General features: G+C 42.6%; 1 protein-coding gene, 3 long non-coding RNA genes and 1 other non-coding gene across 6 annotated transcripts in view; 2 read left to right on the top strand and 3 right to left on the bottom strand.

The window, feature by feature from the left end:
* Positions 1–367: 367 nt before the first annotated feature.
* LOC123609108 lies at positions 368–20,955 on the bottom strand. Its single transcript, XR_006717616.1, has 3 exons — positions 20,762–20,955; positions 14,696–14,704; positions 368–379 (listed from the first exon to the last, which is right to left on the bottom strand). It is a non-coding gene; the product is annotated as an uncharacterized LOC123609108 (long non-coding RNA).
* On the bottom strand, positions 1,764–5,051 carry LOC123609110. The gene is made up of 2 exons (XR_006717618.1): positions 4,781–5,051; positions 1,764–2,017 (listed from the first exon to the last, which is right to left on the bottom strand). It is a non-coding gene; the product is annotated as an uncharacterized LOC123609110 (long non-coding RNA).
* Positions 5,534–9,344, bottom strand: LOC123609109. Its single transcript, XR_006717617.1, has 3 exons — positions 9,299–9,344; positions 8,298–8,423; positions 5,534–6,136 (listed from the first exon to the last, which is right to left on the bottom strand). It is a non-coding gene; the product is annotated as an uncharacterized LOC123609109 (long non-coding RNA).
* The window catches only part of FUCA2 (alpha-L-fucosidase 2), a 19,905-nt gene continuing 14,879 nt past the window's right edge, over positions 16,930–21,955 (top strand). Inside the window, exons 1-2 of one of the 2 annotated variants that reach the window (XM_045499875.1) lie at positions 16,930–17,368; positions 21,195–21,382. In XM_045499875.1, the coding sequence (XP_045355831.1) occupies positions 17,130–17,368; positions 21,195–21,382 (427 nt within the window). In that variant the 5' untranslated portion in view covers positions 16,930–17,129. The remainder of the gene's footprint in view (positions 17,369–21,194; positions 21,383–21,955) is intronic. The other variant, XM_045499876.1, reaches the window with a different exon arrangement.
* On the top strand, positions 20,604–20,729 carry LOC123610076. Its single transcript, XR_006718101.1, has one exon. It is a non-coding gene; the product is annotated as a U6atac minor spliceosomal RNA (small nuclear RNA).

Here is a 21,955-nt window from a genome sequence, read left to right as displayed (position 1 = left end):
AATTTGCCTATCAGCCTAAGACACTCCCTCTGGAGTCCTAAGTCCCTCACCTTATTTATTTAACACATATAATGATACTAGTCTATAAGTACATGAGGCTGAACACATGCTTTGCATGATTTAATTCTCACCACAACCCTGTGAGGAAGATGTGCTATTACTATATATATATAATATATATAGTAATTACATATATAATATTAGTATATATACACTATATATACTAGAATATATATTATATACTAATATTATAGATATTATTAGTATATTAATTATTAATATAATTATTAATTAATATAATATATATATTAGTAATCTCTACACCCAACGTGGGGCTCAAACTTACGTCCCCAAAATCAAGAATCACGTGCTCTTCAGACTGAGCCAGTCAGGATCCCCTGTCATTCACATCTAATAGGAGTGAGGCACAGAGAGATTGAATGCCTCACCCAGGATCACACAGACCTGTGGTGAAGGTCTGCAGTCCTGCCGGCCTGAAGAATCTGGGCAGGACTCTGGCCTTTGCCTCTTCCTTCTTCTTCCTCTGAACTCCTTGGCTTCCTTCCTCCCTCCTCCTCCTCGTTCCACTCCCTGCCCCCCAGGCCAGAAAAAGGCAGGATTTTATTTCACTGGTGTCTTAAGCTCTCTCTAGCAAGAAGCTGGTTTATTTACCATATAAAGAATGGAGTGGGTTGTTTGTTCTGAAAGCTTTTCTTCTGCATTTCCCAAGAAAGACTGTGTTGATGTTAGCTGTGAGGCCAAAGTTTCACTTCTTCCACTGTCCACTCTGGAAGTGTCAGTGAAAAGAAAAAAAAAAAAAAGCCAACCTCAAAGTAGGTTAGTAAATGCTTTATTCATTGTCCTCCTGAGGACGATAGCTGGGTAGCCCCGGAGACCGTCTTTCAGATTGTCCTGAAGAACAGCACTGAAGTTCGTTTGCTTACAGGGAATTGTATGTGAAAGCAGAAGGGGTATACAAGCTTGCAAACAGTTCTCCAAATGACATGACAAAATATAATTTGTTTGGTTATAAATATTAAGGTTACTGATTTTCACTTAGACACCTGAAAACCCTTAGGTCATCTTAATGAATTGTTTCTATCCTATCTGTTCAAAAATATTGCCTGTATGCCTCCACTTAACTGGTTTTCTGGTTCTTGGTTTTGGTTTCTCCTTGAGGTCACTTGAGATGGTCATAGGAGGCTGACATCAGTCACCTACCACAGTTTTAGTGCAAAAAGACTTCTGGGAACTGCTGAGGCTGGCTGGTGGCAGTCACCCAGCTCCCATATGGAGATCCAGACTGTCCCGTAAGACTCAGACATCAGCCTCGCCCTCAGCAACTAATGCTACCCCGGAGGATACCGAGAGCATGACTACTTCCTCTGGCAGCAACAAAGAGGTTGTCTGGGGCTGGCCTCCTGCCTTCTCCCACCTGGGAAATCAGGAGCAGTGACCATCGTAAGCCCCTGTGTCCCTGCCGCTGCCCAACATATGGGGGCGGGCTGTCGTGACTCCACAGTGACACACATCTGTAGCTACAGGGACAAAGACTTTGTCCTTCTACTTTGGCACATCAAGGTGACCTCAGGCAAACAGGATGTGATCAGGACTCCTTGACACGGTTCCCCATCGAGACCCAAGTTCCTTACAAACAAGCCATGTGCCCCTGAAGAATCTGTTGTTTCTCAGTTATCTGGATCCTCTATTGAAACCTTTAAATACATAGTTTAAGCCTGTTAAATAATAAAAATTCATCTGAGTACATTTGAAGATCGCATTGGCTTTATTCAATGATTCCTGAATTGAGCAACGTCCCACCTAGAAAAGTCTGAGGAGTTGTATACAGTAGTTCTGCAGAAAAGAGGGTGGGGCAAGGAAGTTATTAGCAAAAGAAAAGAAAGGATGGTTTCAGGCGAGGTCACCTTCCCTAGGGGGAGAAGCAGGAGACCTCTTCACGAAGATGACTTCACTGGCTGAACAAAAAATTCCAGACTGACTGGTTTAACTCCACTCCCTGGAGAGGCAGAAACTGAAGTTAAGTTAGATATTAAGTCTCGGTGGAGTTTAACATAAATCACTCCATTTGGGATCTGTTTCCTTTTAACAAGCCTTAGTGCAGGTGTATTCTATTGCTCAATTAGCAGTAGCTTTAAGCGCAAAAGACTGCAGCTTTGTAAAGCATTATCTTATAAAATGTAAAATGCAATCTACTCCATGCAGTTCTCTCCTTGAGTGATCGTGTTCCCAAATATTTCAGAGATTTCACTCTTCAGTCATTTAACAAGTATAGTTTGAGTAGAATCTCTTCTCTCTTTTCATTTCCAAATAAATCTATTTCCTATTTATTTCAAATCCTGGATCAAAGTTTACCCACCTGCTATCCTAGGATTCTTGTCCTCCAGGGCACTAAGAAAGTCCTTTCATCCATTTTCAGTATTTCCTACAGAATTTGTACTTAAAAAAATTTTTTTTAGTTTATTTATTTTGAGAGAGACACAGGGAGAGAGAGAGACAGAGACAGAGACAGAGAGAAAGAAACCCAAGCAGGCTCTGAGATGTCAGCCCAGAGCCTGATGCAGAGCTTGAACCCACAGACCCAAAGATATGACCTGAGCCAAAATCAAGAGTCAGACGCTTAACCAACTGAGCCACCCAGGTGCCTTCAGAAATTGTACTTTTATGATAAGGTTGTACTCATTAACTAAAAAAAAAAAAAAAAAAAAAAAAAAAGGTCTTTGCCTTCAAATGAAACAATCTATGACCCAAGTGACATTTCTGCGGATCAGAAGATCTCATTAGCATTCTTTAACTGAAATATATGGAAATGTAAATAGTTTATGACATGATAAAAGAAATTTGTTTGGAAGACGGACACTTTCAAAATGTGGGGTTATGGGGCGCCTGGGTGGCGCAGTCGGTTAAGCGTCCGACTTCAGCCAGGTCACGATCTCGCGGTCCGTGAGTTCGAGCCCCGCGTCGGGCTCTGGGCTGATGGCTCAGAGCCTGGAGCCTGTTTCCGATTCTGTGTCTCCCTCTCTCTCTGCCCCTCCCCCGTTCATGCTCTGTCTCTCTCTGTCATAAAAATAAATAAATGTTGAAAAAAAAAAATTCAAAATGTGGGGTTAGGATGGGCAAACGATGTTTAATGAGAAAACAGCCCCATGGCTGCATTGTCACCATAGCTATGTCTACTGTCCCTTTGCTATCACAGCTTCTAACTCAGGAAAGCTCGAGAAGCCCAGCACGCTACTGGGGGCAACTGCTCCACTGGGGACTCCCCAGAAGGCTGGGCAAATCGAAAGCATAGCTCCCTGCTGGGTTTGCCAACACTGCTGCCCAGAAAACTTGGATACACTCATCACAAGAGTAGCCACTAACTCAAGAGACAAGGGTTTGGAAAAGAGAAAGGAAGAAATTTATTTTCGGTGTCGTCAGCTGTGACAGGCTCAAGTCTTAACAACTGGCCTCTCTACGGGCAAGAGGGACACCTAGAGTATTATAAGAAGAGGTTGGGGTGGGGGGACAGGCAAGAGGTCAGGCAGAGAGTTCAGTGATCATGGGTGGGGCTCAGTATGTGTTCAGTCCATTATTATGGATATAGTCTTCTAGGCATTCCATTGCTATCAGGGCTTTTCTGGTGTGGTGGTTGGAAAACGTCTTCAATGCCTCAAGAAAATGTGGTGAGAAATAAACACAATGGGTTTCAGTTAGAGCATGAGTTAAGTGGTCTTGTCTATTTCTGGTTTTAACTGTTGTGGTCTGTAGTTGAGCAAGAGAGCTCCCTTGCCAACACAGTTGACAAGAAAAACTTTTTCCTTCACCCTTTGAAGGTTCTTCTGGCTGGTTTAAGAATGAAATTGACAGGAGACATATTAACTGGAGAAAATCAAACTTAATTTTGTATGTACAGGAACCCTACACACATGAGAGATTCAAAGACATAAAGGTAAAATGAGGTACATGCCACCCTAAGCAAAGGAATGGGAGAGGGACCTAGGGATTCAAAAGTGCAGAGGGCCATTCACAGGCCAATAAGAAGAACAAAGGTTTGGAAATTAGATGTTTGCCTTGCCACACAGATGGATCACTCAGATAACATGTATCTCTGGTAATAACTCTTATTCTGAACAAGATCCCCAATTTAGATTTTTTTTGGGGGGGAGAAAACCTAAATTTTTTTTTTTGTTAAATGATTACAAAGATAAAAAACAGTTATCATCTGAAGTACTTTGAGGACTTCATCTCGATTTCACTTGTTCTATTACAGAAACTGACCTAAGACATTAGAAATTCAAGGATATAACCCAAGAGGTTATAAAGGAACAGATTGGTGAAACATGGTGGAAGGAGTAAAACTAGTCAGAAGTACTTGTGTTAGTAGTTATATGTGTGGCTAGGATGTTTCCCAACAGGCTCCCTAAAGATATGTGAGTGAATTAATCTTGGTCCCAAGTTAGTAAAAAGACACTTGCCCCTGTGGAGAATAAGCAAATGCCAGGATTTCTCGGAGATCTCTTTCTTTTTAAAGGGTGTCTTAGGTATTTTTAGCCCCTCAAGGGGTAGAATTTCGACTCAGCCCCTCCCCTTTTCCTCCAGTGTTCCTGTACCTTCAAGCACCTGTGTGCTGTCATCACATCCACCTGCAAGCTTACAGAAGATGCATATAGTGAAGGCAGGAACTGCAGGCCTGAACAGAGGGTCCCCATATACAGAAAGTTTGTGGGGGGAGGGTGGTAAATGGAAATCTACAAATACCCTCTTGGTTAAATTAATGCACCTTTTAAAATAAAGATCATAGTTTCTTCTGCTGGTGACAACTTGTTGTCTCAGTATGGTCTGTTTCAAAAAAAAAAAGGACGGGTTCAGGTAAGTTTTAGAGAAGGAAAAAGACTTTCATCAACATCCACTCCACAGTGGAAGAGGCACCAAGTTTTCTTCTCTATTTATGACAATTCCAAAGCAGCATAAATCATTTTCAGTGATGAGTATTTGCATCTCCAAACAGGCCAACAACTGTTGGTGTAGTATCTACCTCCATCCCATCTTTATAATCTCTTTTTTTTTTTTTTTAATTTTTTTTTTTTTTCAACGTTTATTTATTTTTGGGACAGAGAGAGACAGAGCATGAGCCGGGGAGGGGCAGAGAGAGAGGGAGACACAGAATCAGAAACAGGCTCCAGGCTCTGAGCCATCAGCCCAGAGCCCGACGCGGGGCTCGAACTCACGGACCGCGAGATCGTGACCTGGCTGAAGTCGGACGCTTAACCGACTGCGCCACCCAGGCGCCCCCCATCTTTATAATCTCTTATTGAATCTTCTGTCCATGCTCCAGCCATGTTATGTGGGCTGCACAGACTGAGAAAGACTTCCTTCTAATCTCTCCAATGTAGCTTGGCCTTCTGCTGTTATATGGGATAATCTTTTTTTTTTTTTTTAACACATATTTATTTATTATTAAGAGACAGAGAGAGACAGAGCATGAGCAGGAGCAGAGAGAGGGAGAGACACAGAATCCGAAGCAGGCTCCAGGCTCTGAACTGTCAGCACAGAGCCCGACGTGGGGCTCGAACTCACAAACTGTGAGATCATGACTTGAGCCGAAGTCGGACGCCCAACTGACCGAGCCACTGGGTGCTCCTGGGATAATCCTCCTTCATAGATATAAAATGTAGGGATGTCCCCTGCCCTTGCTCATGTGCTTCTACATTATATTCTTCCTCATAATCATCTGAATCTTCATCCTCAGGATCTGGACACGAAGCCTGGCATTCACACATTGCAGTGAACGCTGCCTCCAACCCGGTTTATCATGAGGCACAAATCTAAATTCAGCAATAGGTTCAGTGTCCTCATCACTGTCTTCTTCTTCATCAGCAACAGATTGTTTTGATTCTTTTCCCAATTTGGCATTCACTGTAACATACAAATGCTCATGGTGGATAGACTTTTAGGTCCCTGGATACCACATGCACACTAACGGTGGAGTATTCCAGTGAGAATCCTAATCAGAGCTATCTAACCAAGACATGCAGCTTTTGGTGTTGTCAGGGGTGCTAATGCAGAGGCCCTTCCCCAGCCTGGGGAATCTGACTATTGCTGCTGGAGCCCCTCCACTGACCGGGGCTTCAGTAAACTGAAAAAAAAAAAAAAAAAAAAAAAAAATGTTTTTAATGTTATTTATTTTTGAGGGGGAGACAGACAGAGCATGAGCAGGGGAGGGGCAGAGAGAGCGAGGGAGAGACAGAATCTGAAGCAGGTTTCAGGCTCTGAGCTGTCTGCATAGAGCCCAGTGCGGGGCTCCAACTCACCAAGGGTGAGATCATGACCTGAGCCGAAGTCAGATGCTCAACAGACTGACTGAGCCCCCCTGGCACCCCAGAGATGCGGTAAACTTTTGAGGAAGCTCATTGCAGCAGAGAGCTCAGAGACATAGCCTCAGCGGAGCACAGCAGCCCCTCAATTTAGATTTTTCTAGGTAGTTAAGGGAGGGGCAAAAGTGCCTCTTGAGCCTGCAGGATCTCAGTTGCCTTCAGCTCAGAATAATCTTCATGCCACAGTGATTCATCTTGGGGCCACCTGGCTGCGGCCTCTACGGTTTCTGAACTGTAACTTCCCTAAAGTTTCACACATTAAAATTTGAGCCGGTAGGTTGTTTCATCGCATTGGACTAGTCTGCTAGTCCCGGCAGTAGGTTAGTTTGGTCAAACTCATTTCAGGTGTATTCTCAAAGTTAGGCCTATGGTTCAATAATCACATGTTAAGTAAGAGGCATTTCTATGGAAACAAAGGAAAAACACCGGTTAATGGCTGGATCAACTGTTAAGCCAGTTTCTGAGTTGTTAGGGGAACCAGTGGAGGAAGCTTGTAAGTGTCAGATTCAAGGATCTTCAGATAACGTGAGGGCAGGTGCTGGCAATCCAACGGAGCTGGTTTGTAGATCAAATGTCTCTAATGTTCTTTGAGCAACAGGCATGAAGATTGTCTATTCATGAGCTGTTATGGCAATTAATCGGAAGTTTACATCACGTCATTTATATTTAGTTTGTAGGGCTTTTGGGAAAAGAGCAGTTTTAGTTTTCAAATGATTCCAAGTCAGAAAAGTGGGAGAAAAAGCCGAATGCTAGTTTGGAGAGTTGGAGCCAGCCATTGGAGGGCACTAGAAGAAATCTAGGATTTCTAGTCTAGTTTATACTGAGTAGTATTAAAATGGAATATCTACAAGGATGTGTTTTTGAAACACTATTTTCTCTATAATCATTTTATAATTTTTTACCAAAATAGTCAAATTATCAATAATTTGTTTGCAAAATAATTTTAGTTTTAAGAAAGAACTTGGCCTGATTCCTTACATACATGCAGCAAGAATAATGGTTGACCATGTAGACTGTTTAAAACCTGCTTTGCCTGGAGCACCTGGGTGGCTCAGTCGGTTGAGTGCCTGACTCTTGGCTCAAGTCATGATCCTGGGGTTGTGGGTTGGGCTCCATGTTGAATGTGATGCCTGCTTAAGATTCTCTCTCTCTCTCTGTCTCCCCTGCTTGCATACTCTCTCTCTCTCTCTCTCAAATAAAAAAAATAATAATAAAAGCCTGCTTTGCTGGAACTTTTCATTAGATCTCTAGATTGAACTTTTAATAGTCTCTTGAAACTAGAAGCCAAGCCAAACACTTGCTATCAGATCTTGTCGTAAGATCTTTGAATGGGGATGAATTCCTCTCTTCTTTAAAAAAAAAATTGTTTTTTAATGTTCTTATTTATTTTTGAGAGAGAGAGAGAGAGAGAGAGAGCGCAAGTGGAGGAGGGGCAGAGACAGAAGGAGACACAGAATCCGAAGCAGGCTCCAGGCTCTGAGTTGTCAGCACAGAGCCCGATGCGGGGCTCAAATCCATGAACTGCAAGATCAAGACCCGAGCCGAAGTCAGACACTTAACTGACTGAGCCAGCCACCCAGGCGCCCCTGAATTCCTCTCTACTTAAGGTCCGCCAAACATGAGATTCTTGCTCCTGCCTGGAAGTGATCTCTACTCACTTGGTAAGGCTGCTGGGAACTCTGTAAGCAAAGTATCAGGCTGATATTTCCAAGAGGCTTTATTGGCTCCATAAAGTCAACATTAGCTACCTAAAGTTGTCTGGTCAGATCTGAGTCTATGCATGTCTCTCTCAAATAGAACATTCCAGTCAAAGCCCTGGTAATATAACCAGTGTTTCCAATTGTGTCCTGTCATAAAGAGAACAAATTCTTAACTGGACTTATGTAAATAAATAGATTGCCACAAAAATATAAGAATACTCACTGAGAGTTTCTGAATTCTGGAGGGTTCAGGTAGAGAGAAAAGATAAATGTTTCCATTTGTCCACAAAAGTATATTTTATCTAATTGCTGTAAATCAGTTAGCTTAAGATGAACATTTTTCTTAAATCTGGAAAAAACAAAAACACTTTAAAAAATGTCAGCAATGTTTCAAATAAGAAGTCATAAAAAGTAAGATTATCTGCCTCAATTTTTTTGCCCCTCCCCCGCCCCATGTTATTAATTCTTGTTCTGATTGAATCCGGTTTTTCTACTAGTTCTGGAAATTTTTACCTAGTTCAGTTTTATGATCTAAGATTATCAGAAACCTGTATTCAGAGGTTTTGTTTTGCTTTTTCATGAGTCTCACTGAAGATGAAGCACATTTGCAGGAAACTTACAAAGGCATGTTAGTGAAAGTATAACTGTCTGTAAATGATAGAAGACTTAAAAATGGCCGTGGTTAAAGATCTCATTAGAGTTCATTACGATGCAGTTGACAAGGAAATTTGGTCATTTTTGTGACATACAGCACTTCAAGATAATAACACAAGCAGGACATCAGATTTCTAGATGTTTCATATAATTTTTTGAAACTTATTTTAATAACATATCTATATGAATATTATAAAAGAGAGTTTAATATCACATATTTGACAATATTTCCCATGTAATTTAACATACCAAATAAGTCTCATTAGTTTAATTTCTCATAAAAATTTTTTTTTGGAATGTTCCAGGGGCTCGCTGGAAAGTTTCAGCTAGATTGTGGTTAACAGACTCCATGTTAGAATTTGATTTTGGGAAATATATATAAAAAAATATCAAAAGGTTTGAACATTTGATTAAATGGGATTACGGATCATTATGAAACAATATTTAATTATCTATTTAACCAAAGTGACAAGGAAAGATTTCAAAGGCAAAGGTCACCTAGTTGTGAGCAAAATTTAGTTCCTTTAATATTAAGGCTAATGTTCTTAAGTAATCAAAGAGCAGGAGCACCTGGGTGGCTCAGTCGGTTGAGCATCCAACTTCGGCTCAGGTCATGGTCTCATAGCTCCGTGAGTTCAAGTCCTGCGTCGGGCTCTGTGCTGACAGCTCAGAGGCTGGAGCCTGCTTCAGATTCTGTGTCTCCCTCTCTTTCTGCCCCTCCCCTGCTCACACTCTGTTTCTATCTCTCAAAAATAAATAAAACATTAAATAAATAAATAAAATATTATATATATGAAAGGATTTAAAGAAAAAAACTAGGTAATCAAAGAGCTAATAAATATAGGAATTATTTTGGCAAATGTAGAATCACTGTCTGCCTAAAAATAAAAATACTTCAATGGTAAAGAAAAACTTTTGTTTACAATTTTTTATGAAGAGCAGACCAGTGGTTCAAGAAAACTCTGTACATATAACAAAGAGAAAACAAAGTGTACTTTTGATGTTAAAACTCATTTACTCACTTAAATTATCCTAATCTTTTTTTTAAAGTTTATTTACTTATTTTGGAGCAGGGAGGTAGTTGTGGGGGAGGGCAGACAGAATCCTGAGCTGAAATCAAGAGTCAGATGCTTGGGGTGCCTGGGTGGTACAGTGGTTTAAGTGTCAGACTTTAACTCAGGTCATGAATTTGTCGTTCATGGGTTCTACCCCACATTGGGCTCTGTGGTGACAGCTCAGAGCCCGGAGCCTGCTTCAGATTCTGTGTCTCCCTCTCTATCTGCCCCTTGCCCGCTCATGCCCTGTCTCTCAAAAATAAATAAAGATTAAAAAAAAAAGAGATGCTTAACCGACTAGTCACGCAGTTTCCCTTAAATTATCCTAATCTTAGCCAGTACTGAGCACACATAACATTTCTTTCCAAAGATTCTTTCTCCATAAACCTACAACAATTTTTTTAAATACATTTAGATTTTGTCCTAAATTTTCCCTCTTTAAAATAACCAGCCTTACTTTAGGACAAAACTATTTTTTCCCCCTCAACAAATATATATTTTTATTCCTCATACTTTTTCTTACCAAAAACATGAATCTTACTTTTCTTGCATAGAGTTGTTTCCCTTATTATTTCTAGTAGTCATAATTATATTTATTAGAATTCTTAATGCTTAGCAACCTTAATAGCTAGTGAAAACTATGTAATAAGCAACTGTGAACTGTGAGCAGAATTCTTTAGATTGACAAATTTATTAATACATTTCATAATTTTTAGAAACATTTTTATAGTACCATCTTTTTTTAAGATGTTGATTATTTAGAGAGAGAGAGAGAGAGAGAGAGCACGTGTGCATGTGAGCTGGGGAGGGGGAAAGAGAGAGGGAGAGAGGGAATCCCAAGCAGGCTCCAGACTATCAATGCAGGGCCTGACACAAGGCTCAATCCCATGAACCCAACCATGAGACCATGACCTGATCTGAAATCAAGAGTTGGATGCCACCCAGGTGCCCCAGTACAATCTTTCAATAAAGCATAAAACACATTTACTAACAGACTCAAATTTGTCTTTAGTGTCTTTATAAGACAAAAATAGATAAACATATATTCATTATTTTATCTTTTTTACATTTTTAATTTACTTGTTCTTAACACCTATGTTTAGACCACCTATGAAACTTCATGAGGCATTAGACAAAGTCAACCATTATATTGTTTTGTGTTGTTTTGTTTTTTGGACAAATTTTGCAACAGAGATACTATGAACTTATGTGACTTAAAAAAAAAAAAAGTTTATGTTGAGAGAGAGTGTGTGTGCATGCATGCACGTCAGGGAGGGACAGAGAGAGAAGGAGAGAGGGAATGCTAAGTAGGCAACATGCTGTCAGTGAGGTGCCTGACTCGGGCCTGGATCTCACAAACCTTGAGATCATGACCTAGGCAGAAACCAAGAGTTGGACCCTTAACCCACTGAGTCACCCAGGTGCCCTGGACTTATGTGACTTTTAATAAACAAGAGCAGAATAAAACTTTTATATTTAATGCTGATAACTCTAAAGATATGCCTATTTTTTTTTTTTAATTTTTTTTTTCAACGTTTATTTATTTTTGGGACAGAGAGAGACAGAGCATGAACGGGGGAGGGGCAGAGAGAGAGGGAGACACAGAATCGGAAACAGGCACCAGGCTCTGAGCCATCAGCCCAGAGCCTGACGCGGGGCTCGAACTCACGGACCGCGAGATCGTGACCTGGCTGAAGTCGGACGCTTAACCGACTGCACCACCCAGGCACCCCAAGATATGCCTATTTTAATTAAACCAACAACCTTAAATTAGCTTTAATATTGAATATTTTCCTGGATCATGTGAACTCGAAAGACATTTGGGTTAGTTTCTATCTTTCTGAGTTTTAGAATGCTCAATCCTTACAAGTGTGTGCCTTCAAACCAACTAAATAAAGCTGTTTTACAAATTAATTTTAGCAATACCATCCAGAGGTAGAAAAAATATCTCACGTTTACAGCATACGTGGACACACACACACACAAAATACACAGACAAGATGTATACAAAATCTTAATTTTGTTTCTACTAATATTTGTGGAGAAGACATTGCAGGCCCAATTTTAAAATACTTTTCTCTATTTTTTTTTTCTTCAGTCTCAAGAGATTGTGGGCTGTATTTACATTTCAAAGACATGATAAAGAATTATCATTTCAAGGGACAGAGAAAGAATGTAAAAACTTTATTCTTGAGTTTCTAGGTAATTGTTATTTAAAATTTACTTTTTTGTTTTTTAAAGTACAGAACAATTTTGTTCCAATATCCTCATCTTTTATAATATCTACAAACGTTTTGAGAGGAATAGGCAGGGTTTGAGATTGGTAAAGATAGGTGGGCTTTAACTTGTTTCTAGAGTTGTATTTCTGGTTTTATAGAGAGTTGTAAAATAAAGACAGCTGTTCCTAATTCCCCAAAGACCTGGATTACAGCCTGACTATCAAGGGATTGGCCCACCTTTTTTTTAACTGAATTTGCTTCTTTATATCAGGGAGAATTTTAACTAAAATGGGAACCAAAATATTTATGCCTCTGTAAAATCTGTATAAAGCATTTTTAACAAAAGCCTTTTTTTCTGGGCACACAACTTAACCTTGGCTTCTAATAGCCCCTGAATATTGCAGGCCATGTTTAGGAGGACCTTGGAGAAATTTTGGTCGTCTATTTCCTCAGTGAAGGGAAGGTTGTGAATATAGTAAAATAATCTCTCTAATTAGTCTCTAATTTGGTGTGATCTTTTGAAAGTAGAGGTAAAATGGCTTTATAATTTAAAAGATCTGCTGCAGTCCAGGAGACACAGATTTTTTTCATGGTGGTGGGGTCGGGGGGTCTAGGATACACTGGTAACTGACATCGTGTAGGAATGTCTAAAGCAGGCAGAACCTGATTATAGAATCCTGGAAGGTAAGAGCAAAGCAAGCCTTATTGCCAGTCTTGGATGCTTTTGTTAAAGTTATTTTCTGGCTTTCAACATTTATGTGAGCAACTTATATACTTAGAATCTAGAGATTAGGCCAGAGTAATCTTTGTAAATTTTATAGGAAAAGGAAGTTAAAATAGGCAAGTGATATATATAAAAAATCATATATATATATATATATATAGAGAGAGAGAGAGAGAGAGAGAGAGAGAGAGAGCCAATTTAAATGATCCATCAGCCAGCCATTGGCAAATAGCATCCATTAATAGCAACTCAAACCAATAAGGCTCTTAATGACTAAACAAGATATGCAAGAGGTGTCCAAAGAGGGCCTCATGATCCAAAAGTTTATTTTAAGAAAGCAAAGGCCTTCACTGCATAGGCAGTGAGGATGGTCTACTGAAAATGGTGTTTTGGTCTCCCATGAAAATGTGAGATGCCTCCAGCCTCAGACCCATTAATCTGTGACCCCGTATGTGGGGAATAAGCTTAGGAATTCCTTGAGCCTGCACTGATGGGTTAACAAGGCATAAAGAATCACAAAGTCATAGGATGCTCACACCCAAACTTGGGTGAACAAGATTAGGCAAATAAGGATAGAGTGGATGGGGGGGCAAAGGCCCCCAGGATAGAAGTGGGGGCAAAGGCCCCAATACAAAGGTATATGAGGCAAGCAAGATTAGGTATTCAGGTAGAAAACGCCCTCCAATTTAGTGCTATAGAAGAAAGCTGCTTTCACAGAAAGGAAGGACCGAATTAGGTAAAAGAGGTAAATAGGGCTATAGGCCACTGCAGGGTGAAGCTGCCCAGAGTGGAGCTAATTAGCAAAAGAAAGGTGGCTTGTTGACCCTGCTGTTACAGGCTTTATCTGTCTTATCCCTCAGGCTGGCTAAGATGCACAGAAGTGGAGCCTCATGTCTGCTGTTAACATTCATCTGCCCGGTGCCAGGATTTTGGTTTATATTGACCCAAACCCCTAACACCATATATCTTCAAAACCCCCTTTCCCTCATGCCCATGAGTTCATGTTCACAGATTCATTGTCTCTTTGTACATGCCCATCACGTTTGTAAGCCTTCTGATCTTAATAAATATGGAGCAAGGACCCTTATACAGGGCTCTTGTCTTTTCCCAGACATTAGCCATCTCTTGCATTTTAATTCTGTGCCCACTCTCTTGCTGGACAAGAGAGAATTTTAGACCCAGAGTCTACAACAACCATACAGATGCTTGTAGAATGAGACTTTCTAGCACTACCAAGCAACAAAGGTTGAGGTGACAAAAGTTCCTATGAGCTAGAATCTCTTATGATAAACACCCCTAAGAGCTGGCACAGCCAGAGAGAGAGAGAGAGAGAGAGAGAGAGAGAGAGAGAGAGAGAGAAAGAGATTCTTGGATCCCCAGTCTATTCAACTAACCATGAAGGTACACCCTGGTAAGTACCCGTGGGTAAGTACACTCTCCAGGTGGCAGAGACCAAAGAGAATATTCTTGCTGGTCACAAAGCCAAGCTCTCAGGACATAGAACAAGACTAATGGAAAAGTCTAACAGCTTTAGCTAAGCCTTGGATCCAAACTAATACCTAGGAGGGATATGCCACATGGTTGGGATTATATGTTGCTTTACCATGGACCTCATTGCATGGAAGTTTTCTTGAAGTTGGTGGGTGATCTAGTGTCAATCTAGATCTAGTGTCATTCTGTGGCCAATATATCCTACCACGGGAGTCTTCTTGAGGTGGCGAGTGCTCTAACAGCTTTTAAGTGTTCAATCTCTGCCCACTAATTTTGCAGCTTTAACTTCCAAGATGTCCCTTAGCAACAGATGACAAGCAACATAAAAGACACAACAAAGGAAAACAAAGACCATCTCTGGGAGGAAGTGGACCAGTAACCAAACAGTATTCTAGCAAATTTAACCAAAGAGTCGCCAGACCCAAGAGACTGGTTCCACAGATATTTTCTCCTGCTAATCTAGACTTAGAAAAAGGACTCTGACCATCTTGCTCCATTGCCCTCCATAGATAGAGGTTCTGGGAGGCTGACACGGTAAGAAATCTTACCTTCTGCTGGCTCTGTGTCAGATGCCCCAGGGTCCCTCAGCTGCAGCCGTATCAGGGTGAGCTATGTCCAGCGAGTTAAAGTGTCCTACTGACTATGCCAGAGGTCAGGGAGCAAGAATTCCTGTCCCCTCAAGGTGCGTCTAACTGGACTAAGGAGCAGATTGACAGACAGGTTAATAGCAGAAAACTGAGTTTAATAGTTTTTGTATGGAGAATCCACACAGACATGGAAATTCCAGAGTCAGGCAAAATCAAGTATATATGTCATTCTGTACCAAGGAGAAGGGGGCAGTGGTCTGGGACTTTAGAGGAAAGAAGCTCACTTCTTCACAGGGCAGTAAGAAGCATCTGTTTGGTAATTAGAAGTCTGACCTGCCAGACAGATGGGTCACTCAGATAACATTTATCTCAGCTAATAACCCTTATTCTGAGAAAGATCCCCAATTATGTAGTTTAGGGAGGGGCAAAAGTTTCTCTCGAGTCCCCTAGGGTCTCTCTTGCCTTCAACTCAGAATAATCTTCGGGCCACAGTGGCCCATCTTGAGGAAGTCTGCCCTCTGCCCCTAGAATAATAGAAATTATCACCCTACTTTATCACTAACTGAGGTTATTGTAACTGATAGTGCATATGCAGCAGGTTCCCTGAACCCTCTCTTCCAGGAGCCCTTCACCCTGGGAAGACTGGGGGCCCTCATGGGGAAGCTGTGATCCTGGGGAGCCATTAACACGGCACCAAGAGGCTAACTGCCCTTTTCCCTGGGGTGCTGCTCCCGTGTCTTTGCAGAGATAGGTTAGTATCATTTCCTTCTCTGTTTTTTCATAACGCTCAATAATTAGAACCCCAGTTCATTGAAGGACCTCAAGAAGTATGCGTTAAGGCTGCTCCATGCCAGGCGTTGCTTTATTTATTTATTTTAATGTTTATTTATTTTGGGGGGAGGGGCAGAGAGAGGGAGACATAGAATCTGAAGCAGGCTCCAGGCTCTGAGCTGTCAGCGCAGAGCCGGTCGGACGTGGGGCGCTAACTCACATGAGATTGTGACCTGAGCTGAAGTTGGAGGCTTAATCCACTGATCCCCCCAGGTACCCCCAGGCTTTGCTTTAAATTCAAGGGCTACAGGGGCGCCTGGGTGGCGCAGTGGGTTAAGCGTCCGACTTCAGCCAGGTCACGATCTCGCCGTCCGTGAGTTCGAGCCCCGCGTCGGGCTCTGGGCTGATGGCTCAGAGCCTGGAGCCTGTTTCCGATTCTGTGTCTCCCTCTCTCTCTGCCCCTCCCCCGTTCATGCTCTGTCTCTCTCTGTCCCAAAAATAAATAAACGTTGAAAAAAAAAATTTATAAAAAAAAAAATAAAATAAATTCAAGGGCTACAGAAATGGTTGCCACACCCATCCTCTGGAAGCTCCCGGCCTAATGGGAAATATCTGTGTCCTCCTAATTACAAAATGATCAACGGAATCCTATAGTAGTGGTTGGAGTAAGACGTTAACACACAGGAAGTAGTAAAACATTTGGGAGGGAAGGTGGTGTCAGAAAGCGGGGAGGAGATGACCTTTGAACTGGCCCATTCATGGCTAAGAGGGGTAGGAGGAGAAAGGATTCTGGTTTTATTCTAAAATCATTTACGGAAGGGAGATGCTGTCCCTCGTGATGTTGTCCCTTGATTAATCATTCCAAGTTTTAGGCTGCTTTTCCCAAGCCTGCAGATTTCTTAAACATTCATGCCACTGGCGCCTTGTTCTCGGATGCAGTGGTTCCCCAAATTTGGTGATCAGGGCCAGCAACATCAGTAACATCTAGGACTGGGTTAGAAATGCAAATTCTGGGGCCCCTAACTGAACTGGAAACTGTTGGGATTTCACACGACACAGGCTCCAGGTTGACAGCCACAGCCATAACACACCCATAAGTTTGGGGGGTGGATCAGAGGCTGAGAATGATCCGGATTGTTTCTGGTGCTTGGACCTGGAAGGCACTGGATGACCCTGTCGAGGTTCCTGCCTCGGCCTCCGCGTGCAGGGTTCCACAGGGACGGTCACGGAAAGTCCGTGAGGGTTGAGCTTTTCCAGCAAATAGGCGATCCCACAGGTCCCTGAACTTGACTCCTTTGCCCCCCAAGGAGCCTTAGCTAAGCAGCCTCGGGGCGGGCTGAGGGCTACTTCTGGCCACGTGAGTTTCGCACTTGAGCGATGCAGCCCTCCTGGGGTGTGCTGGCCGCCCGGGACCGCAGCCACTCCCACGCCTAGTGGGGAGGGCGCCTTCTTCCAGACAGCGAGGTCAGGTGACAGAAGCCGCGCTTACTTAGCGGGAGCCGCGGAAGAACGAGCGCGCAGAGCAGCCGACGGGGCGGAGGGCGGCGCGCGGACATGCGCCCCTCGGCGCCTCCCGCGCTCCCCGCGCTCGGGCTGGCGCTCCCGCTGCTGCTGCTGCTGCTGCTGCTGCTGCCGCCCGCGCCCCGCGCCGCCTACCGCGCGCCGCGCTTCGACCCCACCTGGAAGTCCCTGGACGCCCGGCCGCTGCCCGCCTGGTTCGACCAGGCCAAGTTCGGCATCTTCGTCCACTGGGGGGTGTTCTCCGTGCCCAGTTTCGGGAGCGAGTGGTTCTGGTGAGCGCGCCCCCCTCCGTCGGCCCCGACTCCGCCTTCGGCCCCCGGCCTGCAGCCGCCGCCCAGCCCGCGGCCCCTGCCTGCTTGCCTGGTCCCGGGTCCCCTTCGCCCGCCGCCGTTGCAGCGGCACTTCCGGGTGTTGACTGTGTAATTCGCTGTGTCTACTTGGACCAACGTGGACTTTTCCTCCGTGCGGCCGCGGGAGTCGTCGGGCAGCGCCGGCCGCTCGGCTTCTCGGCGGTCGCAGGGCCCCAGCCCTAATGATCACGTTCTAACCGCCGAGCTGCTCAAGCGGCAGATCCTCGTGCAGTTGTGTGTGGGTCTTGGGCCTAAAGTGGTGTCGGTGGAGACCCACTCGAGGTCCCAACACGGTTCTGCCCTACAGCACAGTTAAAACACACATTGGGGGCGCCTGGGTGGCGCAGTCGGTTGGGCGTCCGACTTCAGCCAGGTCACGATCTCGCGGTCCGTGAGTTCGAGCCCCGCGTCAGGCTCTGGGCTGATGGCTCAGAGCCTGGAGCCTGTTTCCGATTCTGTGTCTCCCTCTCTCTCTGCCCCTCCCCCGTTCATGCTCTGTCTCTCTCTGTCCCAAAAATAAATAAACGTTGAAAAAAAAAATTAAAAAAAAACAAAAACACACACATTGTGCGTATGTGAAACTTACGTTCATTCGGACAGGCACTGGCCCTTTAATGTTAAAATGTTACCCTGTGTGGCTCTAGGAATTTAAAAAAAAAGGTTCTAGAATGTTACCCTAAAAAAACTCCCTTATTATTAATAGACTATTCTGTAAAAAGTGCTGCACAAAAAAAAATTGCTCTTTAGATTTTACCTTGAGATCTATGTAAAAATGTGCATGTCGTCTCTTACAACTTTGAACTGTTTCACATACCTTTCCTGAGTAAGTACTTTGGTGTTAAGTTCTTCAAGATAGAAGTGTTGTCAAATACATACACATAAAGTGCTGCACACATATATAATGTATTCCATAAGAAAATAAATGAGTATTTACCTCTATTTTATATTGTATACCTAGTATGCATCAACTTTAATATATCAATATGTAGTACAGTAGAGTATAAACTATATATTATATTAACATTGTACCACTTTCAACAAAGAGCTTGACTTTTTAAGTTTCTTTTATTATTTATTTATTTATTAGTCATTTCCTTTGCTGCTTTTTCATAATGCTCAATAATTAGAACCCCGGTTCATTGAAGGACTTCAACAAGTATGCATTAAGTGCTGCTCCGTGTACTTAGAGAGAGACGGAGAGCAGAGAGAGACAGAGAGAGAAAGAGAGAGAGACAGAATCCCAAGCAGCCTCCCCCCTGCAAGTGCGGAGTCCAGCTCGGGGCTTGATCTCATGAACCCTGAGATCATAACCTGAGCTGAAATCAAGAGCCAGAGGCTTAACCGACTGAGCCACCAGGCGCCCCAAGCAGTAACCTTTCTTATTAAGTTAGGCCGATTGATGTAAAAGAACATTGTAAGCTACAGAGTGCTATTCGTATACTCTTTTGAAATCTGCTGGTAAAACAAGGGACTCCTTTTCCCCATATTGTGTATTACCAGATACATTTACTTCAGGATATTATATATCTTTGTAAGTTTTGTGCCGTAAGACATTTTGAGTTTATTTTTGAAATGTTTCAGATTAGTATAAACTAACCGATTTTCTTCCTCTCATATTAAGATGTAATAATTTATACTTTATCATTTTGTTTACCCAGGAGTGTTTGGTAAATATATATCTGGTGCTGGAAGAGGTATCAAAAATACCTAGTTTTGAGTCATATTGCTCTTTGCAGTGGTTAACTTTTCATTTTCTACAAACACACACAGAATTGTTTGTTTTGACCTAGAAGAATAAAGATACTGCTCATATAAAACTAACTAGAATGTGGGGCACCTGGATGGCTCAGTCGGTTGAAGGACCAACTTCAGCTCAGGCCATGATCTCATGGTGCGTGAGTTCGAGCCCTGTGTCAGGCTCTGTGCTGACGGCTCAGGTTTCAGGTTCTGTGTCTCCCTCTCTCCCTGCCCCTCCCCCGCTTGTGCTCTGTCTCAAAAATGAATAAACAAACAAAAACAAAAAAAAAACAAAAAAGGGGCGCCTGGGTGGCGCAGTCGGTTAAGCGTCCGACTTCAGCCAGGTCACGATCTCGCGGTGCGTGAGTTCGAGCCCCGCGTCAGGTTCTGGGCTGATGGCTCAGAGCCTGGAGCCTGTTTCCGATTCTGTGTCTCCCTCTCTCTCTTCCCCTCCCCGTTCATGCTCTGTCTCTCTCTGTCCCAAAAATAAATAAACGTTGAAAAAAAAAAAAACAAAAAAAAAACCAAAAAAAAAAACCAAAAAAAGAAACCTAACTAGAATATATTTCGGATGGTCTGGAAGTACATTAAGCCTGTACAAGATTCTTTAATTACCTATGGTTTCCCTTTGTGTTCCCTCTAAACCTCTGCTCTGCCCTCCAATTTGACTCAGGACAGTCAATGGTAGAGATGAATATATCTGACTGTCCTTAATGGCAATTCAAATCCAGATATAAATGATGGACTCTTTACAGTAAGTGCCTCTTTTCACCTCTATTAGTATGAAATTTGAAAAGTAACTCGAGACTATAGTAGAGAATGCAGGCTCAAATTAAACAGTGCTGGGAGAAAGTAGAAATCTCTTAATCTATGTTCAACTTTCTGACCATCCCAGTTTGTCTTTTATAGTTCAATTTAAAAGGCAAAAGTGAAAAAAAAAAAAGGCAAAAATTCATCATGGATCGGTTAGGAAGCTTTCACTTCAAGGTACAGAACCCCCAAATACATGATGTAATAATAGGGGCTCATTACCCCAAATAATGAGAAACTTAGAGGCAGCTGTCTCATTGATACAAAGAACAAACCTATTTCTGTGGTCCTCAGCCTGTTGACTTGTCCCTTCATGTCACCAGATGGCAGCCAGGCATTGCTTCACACAACCTTGTCCAAAGGCAGGAAGGCCTTGCTCAGAATGAATGCATACAAGGAATCCTTAAAGGCTGAGTCAATATATTAAAATAACAGCATCTTCTTAATTTTACTGTTGCCAACTCCCCCACTTGTTCTTTGCTGGTGAATATAAAAGATTCATGTTGTTTCAGGCATGTGGTTTTCCTCTTGAAGGCTGGCACTTGTGTTGCAGAGGACTAACTCTCTAACGGTACAGACTACACCTTGTGATTTAAAAATGAAGAATTAAGTGTTGTATGAAAGGAGAGAAGGTTAGCTCTCCCCTTGACAAGGATGGAAGAGGCCCTCGGGCCTGACAACACGCATACGGTTAAGGCATTGCCACCTACTTCGTGGCATCTAACCAGCGTTTTTTACTAAGTTTAATGCGGACAAATTTGAAGACACGGTGGCTGAAAAGCGGCTCATCCCAGATGGCTGTGGGGTCAAATACATCCCTAATCGTGGCCCCTTGGACAAATGGCAGGCTCTGCACTCATGAGAACCTCAGCACTGCCCTTTCCCATTCATGCCCACCAATAAATCCTGCTTCCTGTCTATAAATAAATAAATAAATAAATAAATAAATAAATAAATAAAATGAAGAATTAAGAGCAAATAGGTGGCCGGGTTGTCTAGAACGTTCTAACTTATGAGCCGAGGGGATTTCACAGAGGGGCAGGTGAAAAATGCGGAAAGTTTACATAAGCTTTCTTTAAGGCAAAGTCAAACTGATGGGGAAGGGAGAAAGAATCTGGATAACACTCGAGTAAGGGGGAATCAGTAAAGGGAGCTGGCTTTATGGGTATGCTATTTATGTGTTCTCTCCTCCTTCCTTTAGGTGGTATTGGCAAGAGAAAAAGATACCGATGTATGTGAAGTTTATGGAAGATAATTACCGTCCTGATTTCAAATATGAGGATTTTGGACCACTATTTACAGCACGGTTTTTTAATGCGAGCTACTGGGCAGATGTTTTTCAGGCTTCTGGTGCCAAATACACTGTCTTAACTTCCAAACATCATGAAGGTAAAGAAGTGTAACATTTACAAACACTGGTGATAGTTATGAAATGTAGAGTAAGTAGTTCTTTTGGAAGAAGAAACTAAAACACATCAAATCAGTTTTAGGAGCAGTAGCCAAGTGGCTACTGACATTTGCCTGTAATTTAAGGGACCATATATTTCATCCAGTTGAGAGGCATTGGGTTTATAGAAAGATCATACCCCCCTCCCCACACACACATAAAAACAACACAAAGAAAGGAAAATGATCGAATTTTGTTATGTGCATATTTAAAAGTATTTCCAAGATTTCTTTTGAAGCTATTTGAAGTGAGATATGCGTCGCAGCACAAAGGTTTTGATTAAATTTGCCTTCTTCCCTTTCACCGCACCTCTAATGCATTCTGGGAAGGCTCCACCACCATGGGGATTGTACTGCTGTAGTCTTGTGTCATTACCAACACCTTGCTGCACTTTTGGCCAACTCTTAGATAGCCAAATGGTGGGCAGTTTGTTGGTGACGAAAGCGACACAGGTCACCTGGAGGGAAAAGGATTATGGAACTGTAATGGTGCCCATAAATGACAGAGATGGTGGA

Source organism: Leopardus geoffroyi, chromosome B2 (assembly GCF_018350155.1).
Source record: "Leopardus geoffroyi isolate Oge1 chromosome B2, O.geoffroyi_Oge1_pat1.0, whole genome shotgun sequence".
In the NCBI taxonomy this organism is placed as follows: domain Eukaryota; kingdom Metazoa; phylum Chordata; class Mammalia; order Carnivora; family Felidae; genus Leopardus; species Leopardus geoffroyi.
Note: the sequence above shows the minus strand (reverse complement) of the source record. Positions and strands in the feature narration are given on the sequence as shown.